The sequence below is a fragment of the Aspergillus pseudonomiae genome (assembly GCF_009193645.1).
Source record: "Aspergillus pseudonomiae strain CBS 119388 unplaced genomic scaffold BDV37scaffold_32, whole genome shotgun sequence".
Lineage (NCBI taxonomy): Eukaryota > Fungi > Ascomycota > Eurotiomycetes > Eurotiales > Aspergillaceae > Aspergillus > Aspergillus pseudonomiae.
The window spans coordinates 301074-318279 of NW_022476024.1; the positions used below are offsets into that span (position 1 = coordinate 301074).

The 17206-nt window shown below is 50.4% G+C and overlaps 9 protein-coding genes across 9 annotated transcripts; 4 read left to right on the forward strand and 5 right to left on the reverse strand.

Annotated features, from left to right (window-relative positions):
* Positions 1–57: 57 nt before the first annotated feature.
* On the forward strand, positions 58–1753 carry BDV37DRAFT_248049 (ergosterol biosynthesis ERG4/ERG24). Its single transcript, XM_032081949.1, has 3 exons — positions 58–127; positions 179–486; positions 536–1753. Exons 1-3 carry the CDS (start codon positions 87–89, stop codon positions 1636–1638), a joined length of 1452 nt encoding a protein of 483 aa, XP_031941597.1. The 5' UTR covers positions 58–86; the 3' UTR covers positions 1639–1753.
* Positions 1754–1992: 239 nt separating this feature from the next.
* On the reverse strand, positions 1993–4273 carry BDV37DRAFT_117383 (tyrosine--tRNA ligase MSY1). Its single transcript, XM_032078515.1, has 5 exons — positions 3863–4273; positions 3628–3781; positions 3287–3573; positions 2886–3231; positions 1993–2835 (listed from the first exon to the last, which is right to left on the reverse strand). The coding sequence occupies exons 1-5, from the start codon at positions 4198–4200 to the stop codon at positions 2107–2109; spliced, it is 1854 nt and encodes a 617-aa protein (XP_031941598.1). The 5' UTR covers positions 4201–4273; the 3' UTR covers positions 1993–2106.
* A 330-nt stretch (positions 4274–4603) lies between these two features.
* Positions 4604–4963, forward strand: BDV37DRAFT_248052 (uncharacterized protein). The gene has a single exon (XM_032081950.1). The coding sequence runs from the start codon at positions 4630–4632 to the stop codon at positions 4888–4890; it is 261 nt and encodes an 86-aa protein (XP_031941599.1). The 5' UTR covers positions 4604–4629; the 3' UTR covers positions 4891–4963.
* Positions 4964–5172: 209 nt separating this feature from the next.
* Positions 5173–7488, forward strand: BDV37DRAFT_117391 (aspartate--tRNA ligase MSD1). Its single transcript, XM_032078516.1, has 3 exons — positions 5173–5457; positions 5523–6229; positions 6290–7488. The coding sequence occupies exons 1-3, from the start codon at positions 5244–5246 to the stop codon at positions 7406–7408; spliced, it is 2040 nt and encodes a 679-aa protein (XP_031941600.1). The 5' UTR covers positions 5173–5243; the 3' UTR covers positions 7409–7488.
* Positions 7489–7603: 115 nt separating this feature from the next.
* Positions 7604–9336, reverse strand: cox10 (protoheme IX farnesyltransferase). The gene has a single exon (XM_032081951.1). It carries the CDS (start codon positions 9312–9314, stop codon positions 7737–7739), a length of 1578 nt encoding a protein of 525 aa, XP_031941601.1. The 5' UTR covers positions 9315–9336; the 3' UTR covers positions 7604–7736.
* A 170-nt stretch (positions 9337–9506) lies between these two features.
* BDV37DRAFT_248057 (putative monosaccharide-P-dolichol utilization protein) lies at positions 9507–10598 on the forward strand. The gene is made up of 2 exons (XM_032081952.1): positions 9507–10213; positions 10275–10598. The coding sequence occupies exons 1-2, from the start codon at positions 9572–9574 to the stop codon at positions 10548–10550; spliced, it is 918 nt and encodes a 305-aa protein (XP_031941602.1). The 5' UTR covers positions 9507–9571; the 3' UTR covers positions 10551–10598.
* A 30-nt stretch (positions 10599–10628) lies between these two features.
* On the reverse strand, positions 10629–11662 carry med8 (RNA polymerase II mediator complex subunit MED8). The gene is made up of 2 exons (XM_032078517.1): positions 11382–11662; positions 10629–11268 (listed from the first exon to the last, which is right to left on the reverse strand). Exons 1-2 carry the CDS (start codon positions 11504–11506, stop codon positions 10668–10670), a joined length of 726 nt encoding a protein of 241 aa, XP_031941603.1. The 5' UTR covers positions 11507–11662; the 3' UTR covers positions 10629–10667.
* A 408-nt stretch (positions 11663–12070) lies between these two features.
* BDV37DRAFT_117416 (uncharacterized protein) lies at positions 12071–13889 on the reverse strand. The gene is made up of 3 exons (XM_032078518.1): positions 13312–13889; positions 12987–13256; positions 12071–12923 (listed from the first exon to the last, which is right to left on the reverse strand). The coding sequence occupies exons 1-3, from the start codon at positions 13604–13606 to the stop codon at positions 12364–12366; spliced, it is 1125 nt and encodes a 374-aa protein (XP_031941604.1). The 5' UTR covers positions 13607–13889; the 3' UTR covers positions 12071–12363.
* Positions 13890–14778: 889 nt separating this feature from the next.
* Positions 14779–15790, reverse strand: BDV37DRAFT_248062 (uncharacterized protein). Its single transcript, XM_032081953.1, has one exon. The coding sequence runs from the start codon at positions 15784–15786 to the stop codon at positions 14992–14994; it is 795 nt and encodes a 264-aa protein (XP_031941605.1). The 5' UTR covers positions 15787–15790; the 3' UTR covers positions 14779–14991.
* Positions 15791–17206: the final 1416 nt, after the last annotated feature.

The window sequence follows — 17206 nt, forward strand, 5'->3', positions numbered from 1 at the left end:
AGCCCTAATACCCGCCCCCTTAAAAGGCTTGAACAAATAAGATGGCTTCCAATTGTCATTCCACTCAGCAGACAAATGTTAACAATATGCCCTCTCATACTGAATCAAAGTATGAGTTTGGTGGCCCGTGAGTTCAACCCTGGTGTATTACCGATGTGCCTCGCTGACTTACTCCTAGTTTGGGCGCTGGTGCCATCGTGGTGGGCCTACCCATTCTGCTCTGCGTCTTCGCCTTTGCATGCAACGATGTAACTGGCTGTCCCGCACCATCACTGCTAAGCCCTAGTACCTTAAGCTGGGAGAGGCTAAAAACCGAGATTGGATGGCCTCATGGAGGCATCTGGGAGTTTGGCAGTTGGGAGGTGACCGGCATGGTGCTTGCATATTACCTCCTCAGCATGGTCCTCTGGAAGATTCTCCCCGCGGAAGAAGTACGTGGCACCAAGTTGGTCCAGCATGGTCGTCCGTTGACGTACCGTTTTAACTGTATGTGAAATGCAACTCGACGCCAACCTTTGCTGACATTGCTATTAAGCCTTCTCGTCTACCATTGTTCAGCTAGCTGTCTGCGCCATTGGAACATATCTAAAGGGTGCAGACTTTGTTGTCTGGACGTACATCGCGGACAACTATGTACAGATATTGACCGCCAACATTCTGATAGCATATGCCCTTTCCGCGTTTGTATACGTTAACAGCTTCAGCGTGGACACCAAGTACCCAAACAAGGAGCTCCGTGAGCTAGCTGCTGGTGGAAACACCGGCAACTTTGTATACGATTTCTATATCGGTCGTGAGCTGAACCCTCGTGTGACTCTCCCACTCGTCGGCGAAGTCGACATCAAAACCTGGTGCGAGATGCGCCCCGGCCTGACTGGATGGATCTTGCTCAATTTAGCATTTATTGCCAAGCAATACCGTACCTATGGCTTCCTCTCCGATAGCATCCTCTTCACTGCTTCCGTACAAGCATTCTACGTTCTTGACGGTCAGTATAATGAATCCGGTATTCTTACTATGATTGACATCACCACGGATGGCTTCGGGTTCATGTTGTCTTTCGGAGATCTCGTATGGGTACCCTTTCTCTACTCAACCCAGTGCCGATACCTCTCTGTCTATCCCTTGCACCTTGGATGGACAGGTATCGCCGCCGTAAGTGCGGTCTTCGCACTCGGGCTGTACGTTTTCCGCGCGGCCAACACGCAGAAAAACGTTTTCCGTACACAGCCTAGCGATCCAAGTGTGGCGAATTTGTCGTACATTCAAACCAAACGGGGAACAAGACTGTTGACGGCAGGATGGTGGGGCATGTCTCGCCATATCAATTACTTCGGGGACTGGCTGCAAGCCTTGCCTTTTAGCTTACCGACAGGACTGGCAGGCTATACCATTCTGTCGGCTGGCAGCGCAGCAGCCTTATCAACGGACTTCAAGATGCTTGATGGGCGGGAGGTTGTTCAGAGCGAGGCCAAGGGCTGGGGAGCCATTTTCACCTACTTTTATGTCCTTTACTTTGCCATCCTTTTGATGCACCGCGAACGGAGAGATGATGCTATGTGCGCGAAGAAATATGGAGAAGACTGGGAGGAATACAGGAGGATTGTGAAGTGGAGAATCCTGCCTTGGGTCTACTAGATGGACGTGCAATCTGCCACATCTGTACACTACTTAACCAGGGACACACAAGCTAGGAGGCAAATATGCTTGAATTGCGGAAATTTTAGGAGATATAATAATTACTTCAAACACGGAAGAATTCCGAAACCTGTTGCATACGATTAACTAAGAAGAGGTATGCCGGATACATTTACTTCAACAAACGGCAGTCATGCGATGCGTGCATTCAAACCATAGGAAGATTTGATTCTAGAAAACAATTCATGCATCCAAAATAGACACGTGTGAATTAAATGGAGTGGTAGGTGACGAGATATAAAGTAGGGTTTGCAAATTAGTACTACCAGCTAGTTATGGCAGGAACTAAACATCGTACAGCGTATCTACAAGTCTATATAATACATAATGGATGGCCCTGGAGCAGTTATATCCTACTCGCTCCAGCCCTTTTTTCCACCCCTTCAATAAGGGACAGGACCTTTGTTTTCACTTATCCGCAGCGGGCTGAGGAGTGCTTTCATCCGATTCCCAACCAGGGGCAGTGAGTCCGAGCCGTTTGAACTCCTCATCGCTAACGATCTTCACCATCTTGAACTTCCACTTACCCAACTTGAGAAATAGAATATTACCATCGACAATGAAGTCTTTGGTCTTCTCCGCTGGCCATGTTAAAATGGGTGTAAAGGCCAGGTCGTCCGACATTGGACCAGAGTTTCCCGGGCGGCTCCCCACATAAGCCCCTTTGTTCGTAACAATGCGATGTCCTTCACCTTTAGAAGCAACCAGGCCCGCAGACCACAGGATCTTGTGGAAGTTTTGGCCATAGACTAGAGACTCGGGGAGGGTAACCTGGATGCTAGGCATGTTTGCGAAATTAGTTTGAGGGGCATACTGGTTCCCTGACTGGGGGTTTATGAAACCCGATGTTGGCGATTGGGCATGGCTGGCAGGTGGACTGGACTTTTTCTGCAAGGGAGTAGGTTCAGCTGTTGACGACCGTGAGCGGAATAATTGACGGTGTTGGAGAGCAACTGCGTCCGCCTCTTCTTTGCCGTGAATAAGCTCTACGAACTCTGCAGCGAGCGCGTGCTGAGCAACCCGTTTGGACGGGTCGTTGTTTTGCTCTTCCATGAGCTTGGCAATCTCAGGCAGAGGAAGGAAAGTAAACATTTTAAGATAGCGCTCGACAACATCATCCGGAGTCCGAACAAAAAACTGCCAGCGGTTAGTGAAATGCCTTGATTGGGGCTTACAACAGAACAAACCTGATACAGCTCGAAGGTGGAGGTCATATCCTTGTCAAGCCAAATAGCGTTGCCGGCAGACTTTCCAAACTTTTCACCATTGGGTGCCGTTAGCAGTGGCGTCGTAAGCCCAATAGGGTTGTCTATATCGTTTTCCAGAGGGTCTCTTTCCTGCTCCATGGCCGTGTTCTTGCTAATGGCCTTCACGGAGTCCATACCAAACAGAATGTTTCCATACTGATCGGTGCCTCCCACTTGGACCTGAACACCGTTCTTGAAGAGAACCCACCAGTCCCATGCCTGCAACAAAGGATAAGAGAACTCTGAGAATGACATGCCATCGCCTTTCGACAGCCGGTTCTTGACACTAGATTATATGTCAACCAATGTGTCCTGAAAGGGAACGAGTGCATAGAACGTACGTCTCTCTGCCTAACATCGGGCCAAGTCGCATGTGAGCCCCAAGGTCCCGAAGAACTTCAATGAATGGCACCTTGTTCCACCATGTGTTGTTATTGACCAAAGAACGCTTCCATGCCCATTTCTTCTCGTACCCATGTCTCTTGCCGTACTGTTCAATGCTTGCGCCTAACTTCTTCAACTGCATGTGCATGCTAGCCATGTTCGCTTTTCGCACCGAGCTGTGGACTTGTTCTCTTCCCTTCAGTCGTCCTGTTGGGTCACCGACGCGGGATGTGGCACCACCAAGCTGTTCCGCATTAGACAGACATCACGAGAGATACTCTCAGTAAGGTATACTGACCACCCATGTCACCGGCAAACCCCATACGTAACCCCAGGCCAAGACCATGAACGGCAACATGTGGCCGACGTGTAAAGAAGGAGCAGTAGGGTCTACTCCAGCATACATCCCTGCCCTCTTCTCCGTGAACACTTTATGTAAAAGCTCCCGTTCACTGTAGACCCGGACGGGAACAAGTCAGTCGCAACGCCCAGCGTTTACCGGAGAGTACCAATGGCCCCTGAAAATGACTTACCCGACAACATCATGCAACAGCCCTCTTTCCTCGAGATGCTGTGCAAAGTTCTTCCGCTTTCCAGCTTTGATCTCTTCCGCGAACTCAGCCCACTCCTTCTCCGCCTCTTTCGTCCTCCGTATGTGCTGCTGTGTGATCCATCTTGTTTGCCCGACAACGCCTCCGCTAGCCGTGATCCTTGGCTCAGGTCGACCGACATTGGATTGTAATGTGCTCTTTTGCAGGGTCTCGGCCGTGCGTACATAGTTACGAACGCTGCATAGCGGCTGTCGAATCGGGGAAGCAACTGGGACGCGAAGGCGCGCCGCGCGAGGTAGGGCTCCTAAGTTCGGTCTCATCGGACCAGGTTATCGCAAAATTCGATCAATCACAAGTAAACATGCGATTGCCCGTCCGTGAAATTGAATCAGAATGGGAAGATGCCGGGTTGTTATCCAGTAACTTTTAATCGGATCTCCGACGATAAGAAACCGGCGGAGAATCTTTGATGCGAAGCTTATTTCCTAAACGGTCAAGACTATCAAGCTCGTAAATTTCGCAATTGAGTTTTACATAACGCATCTATAAGTTGTATTGCTGTGCCCTTGTCTTGACTCTTGAGTCAATGGCCCTGAGAAGATATCTCTTACTTTGTTACCAAGTCTTTAGTTTAAATTACACGGACTACAAGGTTAGGCTGGTTCAAGACGGATTACATCTGGCAATACTGCCGGAGATTTAGGGATTGAACACATTTATATTGTAAAGTACTCGCATCATGCATAGGTATGCAAGAAACTGATGTCACGTCGTTGATGTGCAGAGCCCTGTCATCAAGGCACTGTCCGAGAACTAGCACCATTCCAGGGTCGTTGACACATAACTTGCTCGTGCAAGTAGAACACCGCCAAGTATTGTATTGTATCAGAGATGCCTGCATCGCGTCCGTCGAAGTAACAAGGTGGTGTGCCGAACGCCTTTATCACCCTCCCTCCGTCAGGATCCAAACAGCCCTTAAGCCCCGAAAGGAGAGCCGTAAGGTTCCATGAGAAGAGATAGATCAACTATTACACGCTAGGCTTTCATCATCTATTGTATGTTAGCAAATTGTGCGCATTAGGCTGAACGAAGTAAAATGTATATCTCACCTATTCAAAACTTGGAAGGATGGAGAAAGAAAATTGGACGCGGAATTTCGGAGATTTTTATGTAGTGGGCCATCTGACGCTAATCCCTGTTGGTTGGGCGGAAAGATTCTGCCACAGTCTTGCGATTATTCTGAGTCTACCCATCTTTCTCATTCGTGATACCTTTGGGTTAATATTAGCAATTGGACTTGTAAAAATCTTTCGTTTCTTCTCAATTGAACAGCCTTCCCTCAGTCTTCGTATCTAACACAAGTATGTTCTTGAGTAGAGCGGGGCGGCTTCCTCCGCGCCTTTGCTCAAGCTATATCGGGATCTCGAACTATCTCCGCAGCAGTAGAACAGGATTGAGTGCAGGTATTCAAGGTCGTACTTATTCTCCAAAACTGTTTCATACAAAGTCTGTCGTTTGTGAGCAGCATGATTCTATAGTGGAGCACCCGCAGTTCCTAGAACAATACAAGCAAGCCGGTACTTATACCTTGTCATATCCTGATCTTCGAGCAATCTGAGAAGCTAATGCATTAGCTATACAGTTGAATTCCCCGCTGCTACATATGACTTTGAATCATTTCTCTCCCAGGCTACCCCGGATGAAGAAGTGGTACTCCATGGCTATCTCGGAGTTCGTAAGGATCTGTCCAAGAAGCTTGCCTTCGTGCGCTTAACAGACCCAACGATGCGCCATAGCATACAGCTAGTCTCGCTCGCCAAGAATGGCGCATTGGAAAAGCTCAAAGCTGTGAGAGCCAACAGCCCCGTTGCTGTCCGAGGAAAGGTAAAGGCGAAGCAGGCGAAAGGCTCCGAGATGGAGAAGACCGATCCCTGGGAAATTCAGGTTGATGATATTCGGCCACTAAATGACTTCCCAAATGATATCATAATGAAGTCCGATACTGTTTTTGCCCCGAAGCAGCGATTCCTACAGCTGCGTTCTGACAGCGATTTGCGTGATGCGCTGCGATTCCGCGCTCAGGTGCACAATGTCTGCAAGGAAGAGCTAGAACAGTGCCGGCCACCGTTTGTGGAAATAGAGACGCCTCTTCTGTTCAAGTCGACACCTGAAGGTGCTCGTGAATTTCTTGTCCCAACAAGAAAGCGTGGCTTGGCATATGCTTTACCTCAGAGCCCGCAACAGTATAAGCAGATCTTGATGGCCAGTGGGATACCAAGATATTTCCAGTTCGCGCGCTGTTTCCGTGATGAGGACCTCCGTGCAGACAGACAGCCGGAGTTTACGCAGGTAATGGCGCTCCGCACCATATCAATTTATCCTTGGTTTGCATTTCTAACAAATAACTAGCTCGATATGGAAATGTCTTTTGCAACCGGGGAGGACGTTATGCGGACCGTGGAAGGAATCATACGCAGGCTGTGGTCAACTTTGATGAAAGACCCTGCACCATCCGACCCCTTCCAAAGGACGTCCTACCAGGACGCCATGAGTCGCTATGGTTCCGACAAGCCTGATACTCGGTTCGGGATGGAGATTTCGCGAATTGAGCACCTCCTTCCAGTGGATCTCGTCAGCAAGATCACACCTCTAGCCCTCCCTATTGTTGAGGTCTTCAGACTCGAAAACAACGACAATGACCCCGCCGCCATGTCCGAATTCATCTCGCAATTCCTTGACTCTCCAGCTGGAGTACCCTTTAACAACAACCCAGAAGGTGGCCCAGGCATTTTCGTGTACGACGCAAAGAAACCCTTATGTGGCTTACAGCCTTTTGGTTTCGAGGCAGCCGAGTACTTAGAAGAGCTACTCGAGCTCGACCACGGCGACCTCATCGTAATCCAAGCCCGTGAAAAAGCCCCCTTCTCCAGCGGCTCGACTCCAATTGGTGACCTCCGCCGCGCCCTCCACTCCGCAGCTGTCACCTCCGGATTCAAGCCTGCCCCCACAGGCTTCGACTTCCGCTGGATAGTCGATTTCCCGCTCTTCTCTCCCTCCAGTGACTCGGAGCCCGGCCAAGGCGGCGCAGCCGGAATCTCATCCACGCACCACCCTTTCACGGCCCCCAAGACTGCCGCCGACGTCGACCTCCTCCTAACAGACCCCACGAAGGTCGTCGCAGACCACTATGACCTCGTCGTCAACGGTGTCGAGCTCGGTGGTGGCAGTCGCCGTATCCACGACGCTGCAGTCCAGGAGTTCATTCTCCGAGATATTCTCCAGATGCCCGCCGAGCGGTTAGCGGATTTCTCCCATCTGTTAGAAGCTCTGCGAGCCGGATGCCCGCCACACGCTGGCTTGGCTTTGGGATTCGACCGTCTTGTCGCCGTGATGCTGGGCAAGGAGTCTGTGAGAGACGTCATCGCATTCCCGAAGATTGGCAAGGTTGGTGAAGATCCGATGGTTAAGGCACCTAGCGCTATGACCAAGGAGGCATTGGAGACATACCATCTTCAACTCAAGGAGTGATTTTGGTCTCGGGGCTACGACTAGCTATCAAGCTGTATATTTACGATGGGTCTGTACTATAGATAGATGTAACATATGATACCCGATCTCTTCTCAAGTGAACTTTTGAAATACCCGTAGTGCATTGGCATATTGGGTCATCTGGCCAATAGCTATCCATGAAAGAATGCAAATATAGAAGAAAATCCATGGTTATATATACCTACAGTTCGGAGATGTCAAGAGCAACCATGTCTGTTATACAAAACGCCATCACCGTACAATAAGGGAATCAATCTAATACACAAGAACCAAGGCAAGGCTACAGTGAAGGAATATCACTTAGTAACTATGCTGCATTGGCAGGGCGGGAACCAGCGACAGATGCCGACTGGGGTGTGATCTTGTTTCCTATCTCTCCATCTTCACTTTCGTCGTCATAGTAGAGATAATCATCCTCGTCTTCTTCGGGTTGGCCGAACGCGTTCCTCCAGACACCGTCCCATAAGCCCTTCTTTGTAACTAGACCACCGACAAGCAGGATGGGAAGTTGCCAGATACTGGCCCAGAACAGGCCGCGGGCTGTGCCATTGGCACCTTGATGCTGCCAGAAATGGTATGCTTCTTTCACCAGCCAACCGTTTGCGATACTGCTACTGACCAAGAAGCCGTGGCCGACAACACCGACACACCAAAGACCAATGGATATCGGGAACATCAGAATGGAATAACGCAGCGCGACGCGGGCATTGCGAGCGGGGTTGACCCAGCAGAGCATCTTATATCCAGCTCTCTTGTACTCTTCGCGGATGGTGTGGGAGAGGGCGTTGAAATGGGGGAACTGCCATGCGAACAAGATCCCTCCGAGCAGCCAACCACCAATGCTATCTTTGCTAAAGAGCATGTCGCGCCATGTGTCGTGGCCCGTTGTCGCTGTTTGGCCAGCCGCTGCGACCCATCCCATCAACGGAGGAATACCTCCTACGATAGCGCCGACCCAGGTATTGATTACATGTATACGCTTCAATGGCGTATAAACGAAGGCGTACAGGAAGATGTTCGCAGCCGACAGACCAGTCACGGTTGGGTTGGTACCGAAGTATAGCAAAGCGAGACCCGAGGCAGCTGTGGCAACGGCGAACACAAAGGCAGCACGACGGGAGACGAGACCACGGACGATAGGCCTGTTGCGTGTCCGGGACATAAGTGCATCATATTTGGGCTCGAACATCATATTCAATGTATTGGCGCTGCAAGACGAAAGGAATGTTCCCGCCGTGAGGTAAAGAAGAGTAAGTGTAGAAGTTGATAGGGTCGGAAGCGGCGTCATTGATGGATCAAGAGCAAGGAGAGACGAGATAGGGTACATGCCATATGCAGATGTTGTAGACAGCACGATCAACACGGAAAGACGAGGTTTTGTTAGAGCAAGATAGGCGGCTAATTTGCGGCGGATAGAGGTTTTGGGGAGAGTGGCTGAGAGGTGCGACAACTGCGCTGAGGCATCTGGCGGGATAACATGATCTGCTCCATTATTTCCAGCTGCTTCTTCCTTTAGACGTTTCCTTCGACGATGAGGCAATTCCGACTCAATTGATTCCGTAGAAGCTGACCCCGCTTCGCCTTCGCTTCTGGGGGTATTGGCAGCATTCGCATGCGCGGGACTGGTGGGTGATAATGAGGGGGAAATGCCATCCTTGCTCGGTGTACTCCCAATGCCTCGATTCGCAGAGAAATACGTCTTCTGGAGGACAACGGAAGAGGATTGATCATCTGCAACACTTGACTGCGATCGCGCGGACGACAGGAAGCTGCGGAGGGCGGAGGGCGGATGAGGACGGTTGTTGCGTATGAGACATCGCGAACATACGAGGGACGGATCCCGAGTCGATCCTAGCCTCCGGAAAGAGGAGCGGAGGAGGATCATGGCGAGAAGAACATGAAAGAGGATCTGTTAATCAGTCATTGAGCCTCGTAGAACGAGGTCAGAATTCCGATGTGCCCTATCGCGACGGAGAATAATTCCTTCGCCCGGCCGTAGAAACCACAACCGCAGATTGGCGAGTTGTCTTGACAGCTATCAATCAGTCCATCTTAAAAAAAAGTTCCGTCTTACAACCCTCACCTCACCGAGCTTGCCTGGGCCTTTCTGTTCGTATATATCTTACAACAGTTAACCTCAAGATGGCTGCTTCCATCATGGAACCCCTCCAACAACATATTATCACCCCTCTCCAACCTTACCTCCGCCAGATCGTCTCGTCGCTGCCGGAACCGGTCCACGATACCGTCACTTCGCTAATCGGATCATCCTGCCACAACGCTCTCTTGGTTGATCTCGATGTCACCAAAGATCCTGCCTGTACATCCCTTGCCATCTCCAAGGCGCTAGGAATTGCCATCGTGGGTGCCAGCGCTATCGTGAAGGTTCCCCAGATTCTGAAGTTGATCGGATCTCGGTCCTCGGCCGGCGTGTCCTTTGTCTCGTACGCTCTCGAAACCGCTAGCTTGCTCATCACTCTGTCATACAGTGTGCGCAATCAGTTCCCTTTCAGCACTTATGGCGAAACTGCGTTGATCGCCGTACAAGATGTAGTGGTGGGTGTCCTGGTGTTGACCTTCGCCGATCGGCCAACTGCGGCTGCGGCGTTCATTGCCGTTGTTGCGGCCAGCGTGTACGCATTGCTGTTCGATCAAACTTTGGTGGATGTGCAGACCATGTCCCTTTTGCAGGCTGGTGCTGGTGCCCTGGGCGTTGCGAGCAAGTTGCCCCAGATCATTACCATTTGGCGTGAGGGAGGCACTGGACAGTTGAGTGCTTTTGCGGTACGTACCCGGCTTTATTTCATTCTTAGCCAGATTGGAAATTTGACTAACGTGAGTTTAGGTATTCAACTATCTTGCCGGCTCTCTGTCCCGTATCTTCACCACCCTCCAAGAGGTAGACGACAAGCTGATTCTCTATGGCTTCATTGCCGGCTTCACTCTAAACGTGATTTTGGCAACGCAAATGGTGTACTATTGGAAGGCGCCGGCGAAGCCCAAGAAGGCGAAGAAGGCAGCCCCCAAGCCCGTGGAGAGGACTCCTGTTGCACGGAGCTCGGGCGCATCTCCTTCTCCCAAGCCGTCTGGAAAGACCCCGACTACCCGACGCCGTGGTTAGGTTCGCTATTGATTACTTTTCTCAGTATGCAGTTTTAATGATACAACGTAATACATTCCCTTCACGATATGTTCTATCCTCATTTCCTCGTAACTTTTCAAACCACCCCTCCATAAATTACCTCTTCCCAGGCTCCGCTCCAGTGGTCATAAACCTCAAAATATCCTCCAACGGCACCGCAGGCTCCACAAACTTCTGCTGGTGATGCTGTGCAGGCGCAATATCAAACTCAAACCCAGCCCCAGCAGACTGCCTCCTAACACCGACAATCTCCATCTCATCCTCCTCCCCTTCCTCCTCATCCTCACTCTCACTCCCCTCATCCTCCAACACCCTCGCTAACCCTGTAACAACATTCTGCACCCCCATCTCCCTCTCCTCAAGCGTAAAATTCCCACCCCAGTTCCTGCGTCTCGCCTCCTCGTTCGCCTCCACAGGCGCCCAATCCCACAACTCCGCCAGCTCCGCCTCCGCCAGCCCCGACTTATCCTCCAGCGCAGACGCGCCCGCCTTGCGACCGCGCGCAACCCAGTCCTCGACGCGGGGGTCGAGTTTCGTCCGCAGAAGCTGTTCGAGCGTGTTGGCCTGCGTACGGCCCGGGTAGTCGGGGCCCGGGTAAGCGACGAGAGAGGTGAGGAGCTCACGGTTGTCGGAGAGGTGGTCGGAGACGCTGAGGAGGTTGTTTGAGATGATGCTTGCTTGGGATTGGAGGGAGGACCTTTCAAACATAAATTAGCTTTCGTGCGACAATCACCTTGCCTATTCATCCATTATCCGGAAAATCGGACGCATGGCCGATGAAACCGACTGGCTGGAACTGTATAGACGTACCAGGATGGCAGAGGATCGCTTTGATTTAGACTTCCTATAAGGGACGCCAGGGAGCGCGTGAGCTGCACCAATCGCTGGCGGGATTGTTCGAGGGTTTTGAGCTGTTCATGTGTTGGGGTGGCCATTTTGCCTGTTTTTTTCCTTTTGGGGGGTGCTATTGGTTGCTTTGAGATTCTGTTTCAATGGTGTGGTTGGAGGTGGTAGTAGTATTTGTTGGATGCGATTTGGAGATCCAATCCAAAGTAAATGCCCGATTAGATGCTATCGCTTGATCGGGTTTAGTGTATGTTTTCCCACCCCCCTCCATAGATTGGATCAGTAACGTTGATAACCGCCCACACCACCCAAGTAGATACGATGCACAGGTCCTATGGACAGAGTACAACTCAAGGTTCATAACTGCCCACGAGCCCCTTCTGAATAATGCTATAACCAGCTTAGACTCCGGCTAATATCACCTGTGAAGAATCCTGCAGAGTTCTATTATTATCTTTGCCAGCTCTGCATGGTGGTGATTGGAGCTTGGCCGAGTGACATGAAACTTTTAGACGCCTGTCGGTCCAATCTCGTCGTGACTTGGCCCTCGCTATGCCGTGTTTATTTTTAGAGTCGTCCATCCTTCTGCGTTTTGATCTTCTGCGTGGGCGGGGGAGCTGGTGTATATAATCCTGTTACTTTGACTGTGAGATTTCTCCGCTTACTTTTTTTGCTCTTTATGCTTGTGGACTTGGATATGTATTTCCGACTATGATATATGACATGAGATGGAAGTCGACTTCCATCGTGGAAGATTACAAAATGGGGCGGATATGTTCGCTGAATGGTCAAGGAATGGAAGGGGTATATCGCGATGAGCACAGTTCTCTTCATCGAGTTCATGAAACATAACGACATGCAAAACGAACTAACATGCACGAAACCATGCATGATTCATCAGCTCGGAGACCTTATGCATGAACCAGTTTATGATTGTTGGTCATGATTATCGCTTCTGCTTGGAATCCTGGCCGAAGTACTCAGGGTACTCGGGGTTTTTCTGTTTCTCTCCGTCCGGGGAAAGGTTCAGGGGAGGCGTTGCGACCGCGGACGCAGTTACCTCGGTGAGATTCTTGGAATAACCTACATCCCGGTATTGTCCGTCGTTATCGACGAAGCTGAACCCCTGCTGCTGCCCGTGACCCTGCTGATATGTGGTGGGACTGTACATCTCGTGGTAGTTCGCCCACGGGGTACTGATGCCAGTATCGTTCCACCGGGCATGGAGGTGGCTGGATTGTCGATGCTTTCGGGCCTTTCTGCGACGCCACCGAATGAAAAAGAAGCAGCATATGGCCAGCGCACACAACAGAATTACGAACCCCAGGACCGGGAGTGCGATCACCAGAGCCAGGTTTACCCCGGGACCACCGGTCGAGGTTGGGTTGATAAGGTCTACCGTGGAGGATGGTAACAGCGACTGGCTGAAAATCCTCGTTGGGTTGATAGGGAATGCGAAGCCCGTGGGTGTTCGAAAATGGCAGTTATATCGAAGCGCTTCAAGGACTGCGTTTCAAAGGTTCAAGTCAGCTACGCATGTTACTCAGGATGATGGGGGTTCTAACGTACAGTTCGCCATAAAGACCTGCGATTGACCATTTGTCGGATCCTGGGTCTGGGTGAGGGTGAAATTATAGCACTTTTCGCATTTGGTGATGCCATTGTCGGCGAACGACGAAGTGCCACACCAGGTGTAAAAGTTGTTCGCACCCGGGTCTGTCAGATCAAACTCTAGGGCTCTGTCCAACGGCTGACAATTCACTGTACACTGCGTGGAGATATTGCTCACGCTTTTAGGGTAGCCATAGACACAGGAGGTGAAAGTATAACGAAGATTGTCTACAAAGCTCCGATGGTTAGAGAGCACCAACAGGCGGACACAGTGTATACTTACAAAGCCCCCAGTCCACATCCGTCTCCCCAGAAGATGGGTCATTGTAAGTACTGCGCAACTGACAGTCGACACACTGCCTGAATTGCGACCCTTTGCTGGTCGCAGTGAAATCGCTATCTAGACAGGTAATCTCGGACCCCGTCGTGTTGGTCGATTGCTTATTGCAAACGCTCGCACATGGCGATCCTGGCGCTGTCCGCAACGCCACAGCCAGCGGGACTAATTGGCAGAGGAGAATTAAGACTACCGCCCATTTAGACGTAGATCTCGGAACTAGGCCCCAGGAGCCGAGCATGTTGGTGGAGGAAGTGGTCTCTAGATACTGTCTGCACTACGACAGCCAAGAGGGAAAGCTTGTCCGCAGTGTTGGCATTTAATACTCAACACAACTGCGGACCCAGCGTGGATGAAAAGGGTAGGGGAAGCACCTCAATTGTCCGGTGCGGGTAGCAGAGGGTGACGAGATGGTTGAACTTGCGGTTTTTCACAGTGACTGGACGCCGAGAGAGAGGCCTTACCGGTGCCTTCATGGGATTGATAAGGCACAGAGTAGCATTCGTGGTGCGATCATCGTGCTTGGAAGCTGTCAAGCTAGTCAAGACTGAACAAGCATACAGGGTGCAGCTGGGCGCTAAGAGTACCTGTAAAGGACAAGCAATGGAAGGTTGATCCTTGCCCAGTGACAGGTGGTTCGTGTGATGAGCGTGATGAGGGATTGGCGAGGAGTGATTGTGATTGTGACGGCTTCTGCAGATGGTCGCATCGCCTCTGCGCTTGAGGCTTTCCATTCGTCGATCTCCCTTAGAACCCCTCATCTTTTTGTTTCCTGTCGATTATCATTGGTGAAACTCCTCCTTGGAAGATGCACAGTGCGATTTTGAGCATCGGAACATCCCTCCGAGATGCTCAACCTGTTGTGTTGCTCATTTGCAGGTTCTTTGGCACTGGGCGCTTAGAAGAATCGCAACTCACAGTCCCTGCATTGCGTTTGCCTTTTCCCCGAACCAGGAAATGGAACAGAGGACGAAATAAAATAGAATTAAAAAAAAAAAAAAAAAAAAAAAAAAAAAAAAAAAAAAAAAAAAAAAAAAAAAAAAAAAAAAAAAAAGGGAACTAAAATAAAATCAAATAATGTTCAACAAATCAAAAGGTTCATACAACGCCATTCATTCGTGACTATATGTCATAATAATAACAGAAAAATAATAATCGTGTACAAATTTCTAGTCCCCGAAAATACTGTTGGTGGTCGCTCCGTCGAAATGCCTTCGCGCCAAACATCAGTTAAGCGCAATTCGCCATCATTGGCTGTCATGCACAAGGTAAATCAAATCACTCATAGACTACTAGTAGTACTTGGTCAACCCGGACTAAATGGAGCAAGAGAGAAAAAAAAGAGAAAAAGAAAAAGAAAAAAAAAATAATAAAAAAAAAGGAAAAAAATAAGCCTCCCACATGAGAATACGAATAAGATAGTAACGCCACAATGCAAGTTTGTTCTTTCTCGCCGGTGGCACCGAAAAAGAAATGGAAGAGAGAGGCGAAGAATGAAAGAAATAAGCAAAGAAAGATCCCAATCGGTAGATCAGTGGTTTTCATGACTCATGGTACCTTAACGTATTAGGGTTCTTGCACAGGAAGCTCAAAGCATTATCTCGAATCCAATATAGTGAACATCAACTATCCGTAAAGATCATCGTACGACGGAACTAACTCCTGTTCTGCAACCGGTGCAGGCTTCGGCCGATGCATAAGCTTGGTATCGCGAGGACTCGGCCGGTGTCCCAGTCGAGGATCTTCCGACGGCACTGAAGGGGTAGACGACGTATAACTAGTATGTCTCGAACTGGATGTAGCTGGTATAGATGCTGTCGGGTCGGTTGTAGCACTCTGCAAACTGAAATGGCGCATTCGTGATGTGACCGACAGCGGCGGTGATTTGGACGCGCGCGAATAGGCACCGCTCTCCTCGTGGGATTTCGTGCGAGACCTGTCTCGTGGATATTGCCCCTTCGGACTATGAAGGCCGGATATGGAATCCTCTTCCTCATCGGTCGAAGATTCGTCAAACCCATCCCTCATTGTAGGATGGGCGTTAGGTCCTAATATAGGACTTGGAGGGGGCGCCTTTTTCTTCGATCGCCCTCGTAGCTTTGAGTCGTAGTGTCCCGTCGGCATAGTCATGGCCGAATCAGTGGACGATGTCCGCTCTTTGAAGTTTCCCGAAGGTAGAGTAGATGTGTGGCCATGGCGATCGAGCGAATCAAGGGAACCATGTCGTCGACAGTGGTCTAACATTTTAACGGGTACCGAATTGGGTGTTCCAACAGGTGACTGTTCATATTGACTCCAGGAGCCGGCATTGGGATACGTGATAGCCACATCTCCCCAGCGCGAATGCAGCTCCGAAGAGAGCTTTCGCTTTCTTCTTAATTTTTGAATAATACCTGTCATGATATCCAAAGGGCTCTTCATAGAATGAAGTCTGCCCACATATGCGTGGTAAGCGTTTGAGCTTCAACTAATGACGAGTGGCTCAAAGCATACAAAATTTCAGGTCAAAAGTGTGCGTGACGCATACCTTGAAGCTGGCAAGCTATGCGTGTCGCTCGTCTACTAATTCGTCCGAGAGGGGTCGAGGACTATCTAAACGGAGCAGGGGACGGGAAATGTGGAAGTATTGGGGACCACCAGTCTGCATGGGATAATGATATATCAGTATACGTCCATCGACGACATACCGCCCGTCAAATGGCATCTGCATGTCTCTGTGAATTGGCGGCAGAGAAAAAGGTCTCCCGGAGAGATAGACTGTCAACGGGCGGGCTCCCAGGCAAACTTGGTGCGAGTAGGCTAAGGGGACGCGTCTTGGACCCGACAGTCTGGTCCGCCCCTCCTCTACCCCCTTCCGGTGGAGGTTGACAGAGCACCAGTAGATGAAGACCGACTGACCGATCTCCCTTGGTCACCGAGGGGTCTTCGAAAGCAGCACAACGACTGGCAATGGTAACTGGGCCTGGGAAGCTGGGCCGACCATGATTATGACAGGGAAGCCAACCGGGTCCAACACACGGCTTCGTAGCTCATGAGGATAGGGCCGAACGAGGGGTGAATATTACGGCGCAGTCATCTTGCGTCTACCGTCGCCCACCACGACATGGATGTCAGTGTAGGCCGGCGTGGGTCCTGGCTTGGCGTGGCGCTTCATGGCCAACATCACACTGGCGGGCAAACAGAGGACAGGGGACAGAACAGAGCTATGTCTTGGGAGCAAGGATGTTGTACAACTCCTTGCCGTTTATAGGTGCGTCGACCCCGCGAGCGCAAGCGATGCAACATCACCTCCCAGGCAAGGTGGAGGGCGATCCCGTCGTATGACTGGCGAAGTGTCAGATGAGTTAATAAATGAGGCCCATTGTGTTCAAGGGACCGAAGTCTCTTTACCTAACGTCTCCACAGACACCAACACAGTTCTTTGCACACGGAACCATAATCCCTTCCGCCATGGAGGGGTGAAAAGAGGGGAAAGGGAGAAAGTCGTTGGCTGGCGCGAGAACAAGCACCCGGTTGATCGTCGCGGTTGAACCCGAACCATCCACCGAGCTTATCTACGCGCCGTGATGGAGACGATGTGGGATGGCCAATATAATAAACTCCTGTCCAAGATAAACGAATTGTTAAGTCCCTGCAGCTAGACAGTTTGGGAATTTTGACCAGGTAGGAACGCCCAAGCGAGGTTTCTGTCAAATGACCCATGACAAATTCCTCCGCGACATCCTTGCCCTAATATCCCCATCGGGCAGCTCCATTTGATCCTGGTAAGTAGCCTCAATCGCTGTACAACGACGGTAGACATCTTCTGCGAGTTATAGTTACTTAGTGTTAACCTCAGTGG

Coding starts and splice junctions, on each gene's coding strand:
- BDV37DRAFT_248049 (XM_032081949.1), top strand. CDS start 87: ATGCCCTCTCATACTGAATCAAAGTATGAGTTTGGTGGCCC. Junction 128..178: donor AAGTATGAGTTTGGTGGCCC/GTGAGTTCAACC, acceptor ACTTACTCCTAG/TTTGGGCGCTGGTGCCATCG. Junction 487..535: donor GTTGACGTACCGTTTTAACT/GTATGTGAAATG, acceptor ATTGCTATTAAG/CCTTCTCGTCTACCATTGTT.
- BDV37DRAFT_117383 (XM_032078515.1), bottom strand. CDS start 4,200: ATGAGACCGAACTTAGGAGCCCTACCTCGCGCGGCGCGCCTTCGCGTC. Junction 3,232..3,286: donor CCGATGTTAGGCAGAGAGAC/GTACGTTCTATG, acceptor CATATAATCTAG/TGTCAAGAACCGGCTGTCGA. Junction 2,836..2,885: donor CCACCTTCGAGCTGTATCAG/GTTTGTTCTGTT, acceptor AACCGCTGGCAG/TTTTTTGTTCGGACTCCGGA.
- BDV37DRAFT_248052 (XM_032081950.1), top strand. CDS start 4,630: ATGCAAGAAACTGATGTCACGTCGTTGATGTGCAGAGCCCTGTCATCA.
- BDV37DRAFT_117391 (XM_032078516.1), top strand. CDS start 5,244: ATGTTCTTGAGTAGAGCGGGGCGGCTTCCTCCGCGCCTTTGCTCAAGC. Junction 5,458..5,522: donor AGAACAATACAAGCAAGCCG/GTACTTATACCT, acceptor TTAGCTATACAG/TTGAATTCCCCGCTGCTACA. Junction 6,230..6,289: donor GACAGCCGGAGTTTACGCAG/GTAATGGCGCTC, acceptor ACAAATAACTAG/CTCGATATGGAAATGTCTTT.
- cox10 (XM_032081951.1), bottom strand. CDS start 9,314: ATGATCCTCCTCCGCTCCTCTTTCCGGAGGCTAGGATCGACTCGGGAT.
- BDV37DRAFT_248057 (XM_032081952.1), top strand. CDS start 9,572: ATGGCTGCTTCCATCATGGAACCCCTCCAACAACATATTATCACCCCT. Junction 10,214..10,274: donor GACAGTTGAGTGCTTTTGCG/GTACGTACCCGG, acceptor ACGTGAGTTTAG/GTATTCAACTATCTTGCCGG.
- med8 (XM_032078517.1), bottom strand. CDS start 11,506: ATGGCCACCCCAACACATGAACAGCTCAAAACCCTCGAACAATCCCGC. Junction 11,269..11,381: donor AGCGATCCTCTGCCATCCTG/GTACGTCTATAC, acceptor TATGTTTGAAAG/GTCCTCCCTCCAATCCCAAG.
- BDV37DRAFT_117416 (XM_032078518.1), bottom strand. CDS start 13,606: ATGCTCGGCTCCTGGGGCCTAGTTCCGAGATCTACGTCTAAATGGGCG. Junction 13,257..13,311: donor GGATGTGGACTGGGGGCTTT/GTAAGTATACAC, acceptor GGAGCTTTGTAG/ACAATCTTCGTTATACTTTC. Junction 12,924..12,986: donor GCAGGTCTTTATGGCGAACT/GTACGTTAGAAC, acceptor TTTGAAACGCAG/TCCTTGAAGCGCTTCGATAT.
- BDV37DRAFT_248062 (XM_032081953.1), bottom strand. CDS start 15,786: ATGAAGAGCCCTTTGGATATCATGACAGGTATTATTCAAAAATTAAGA.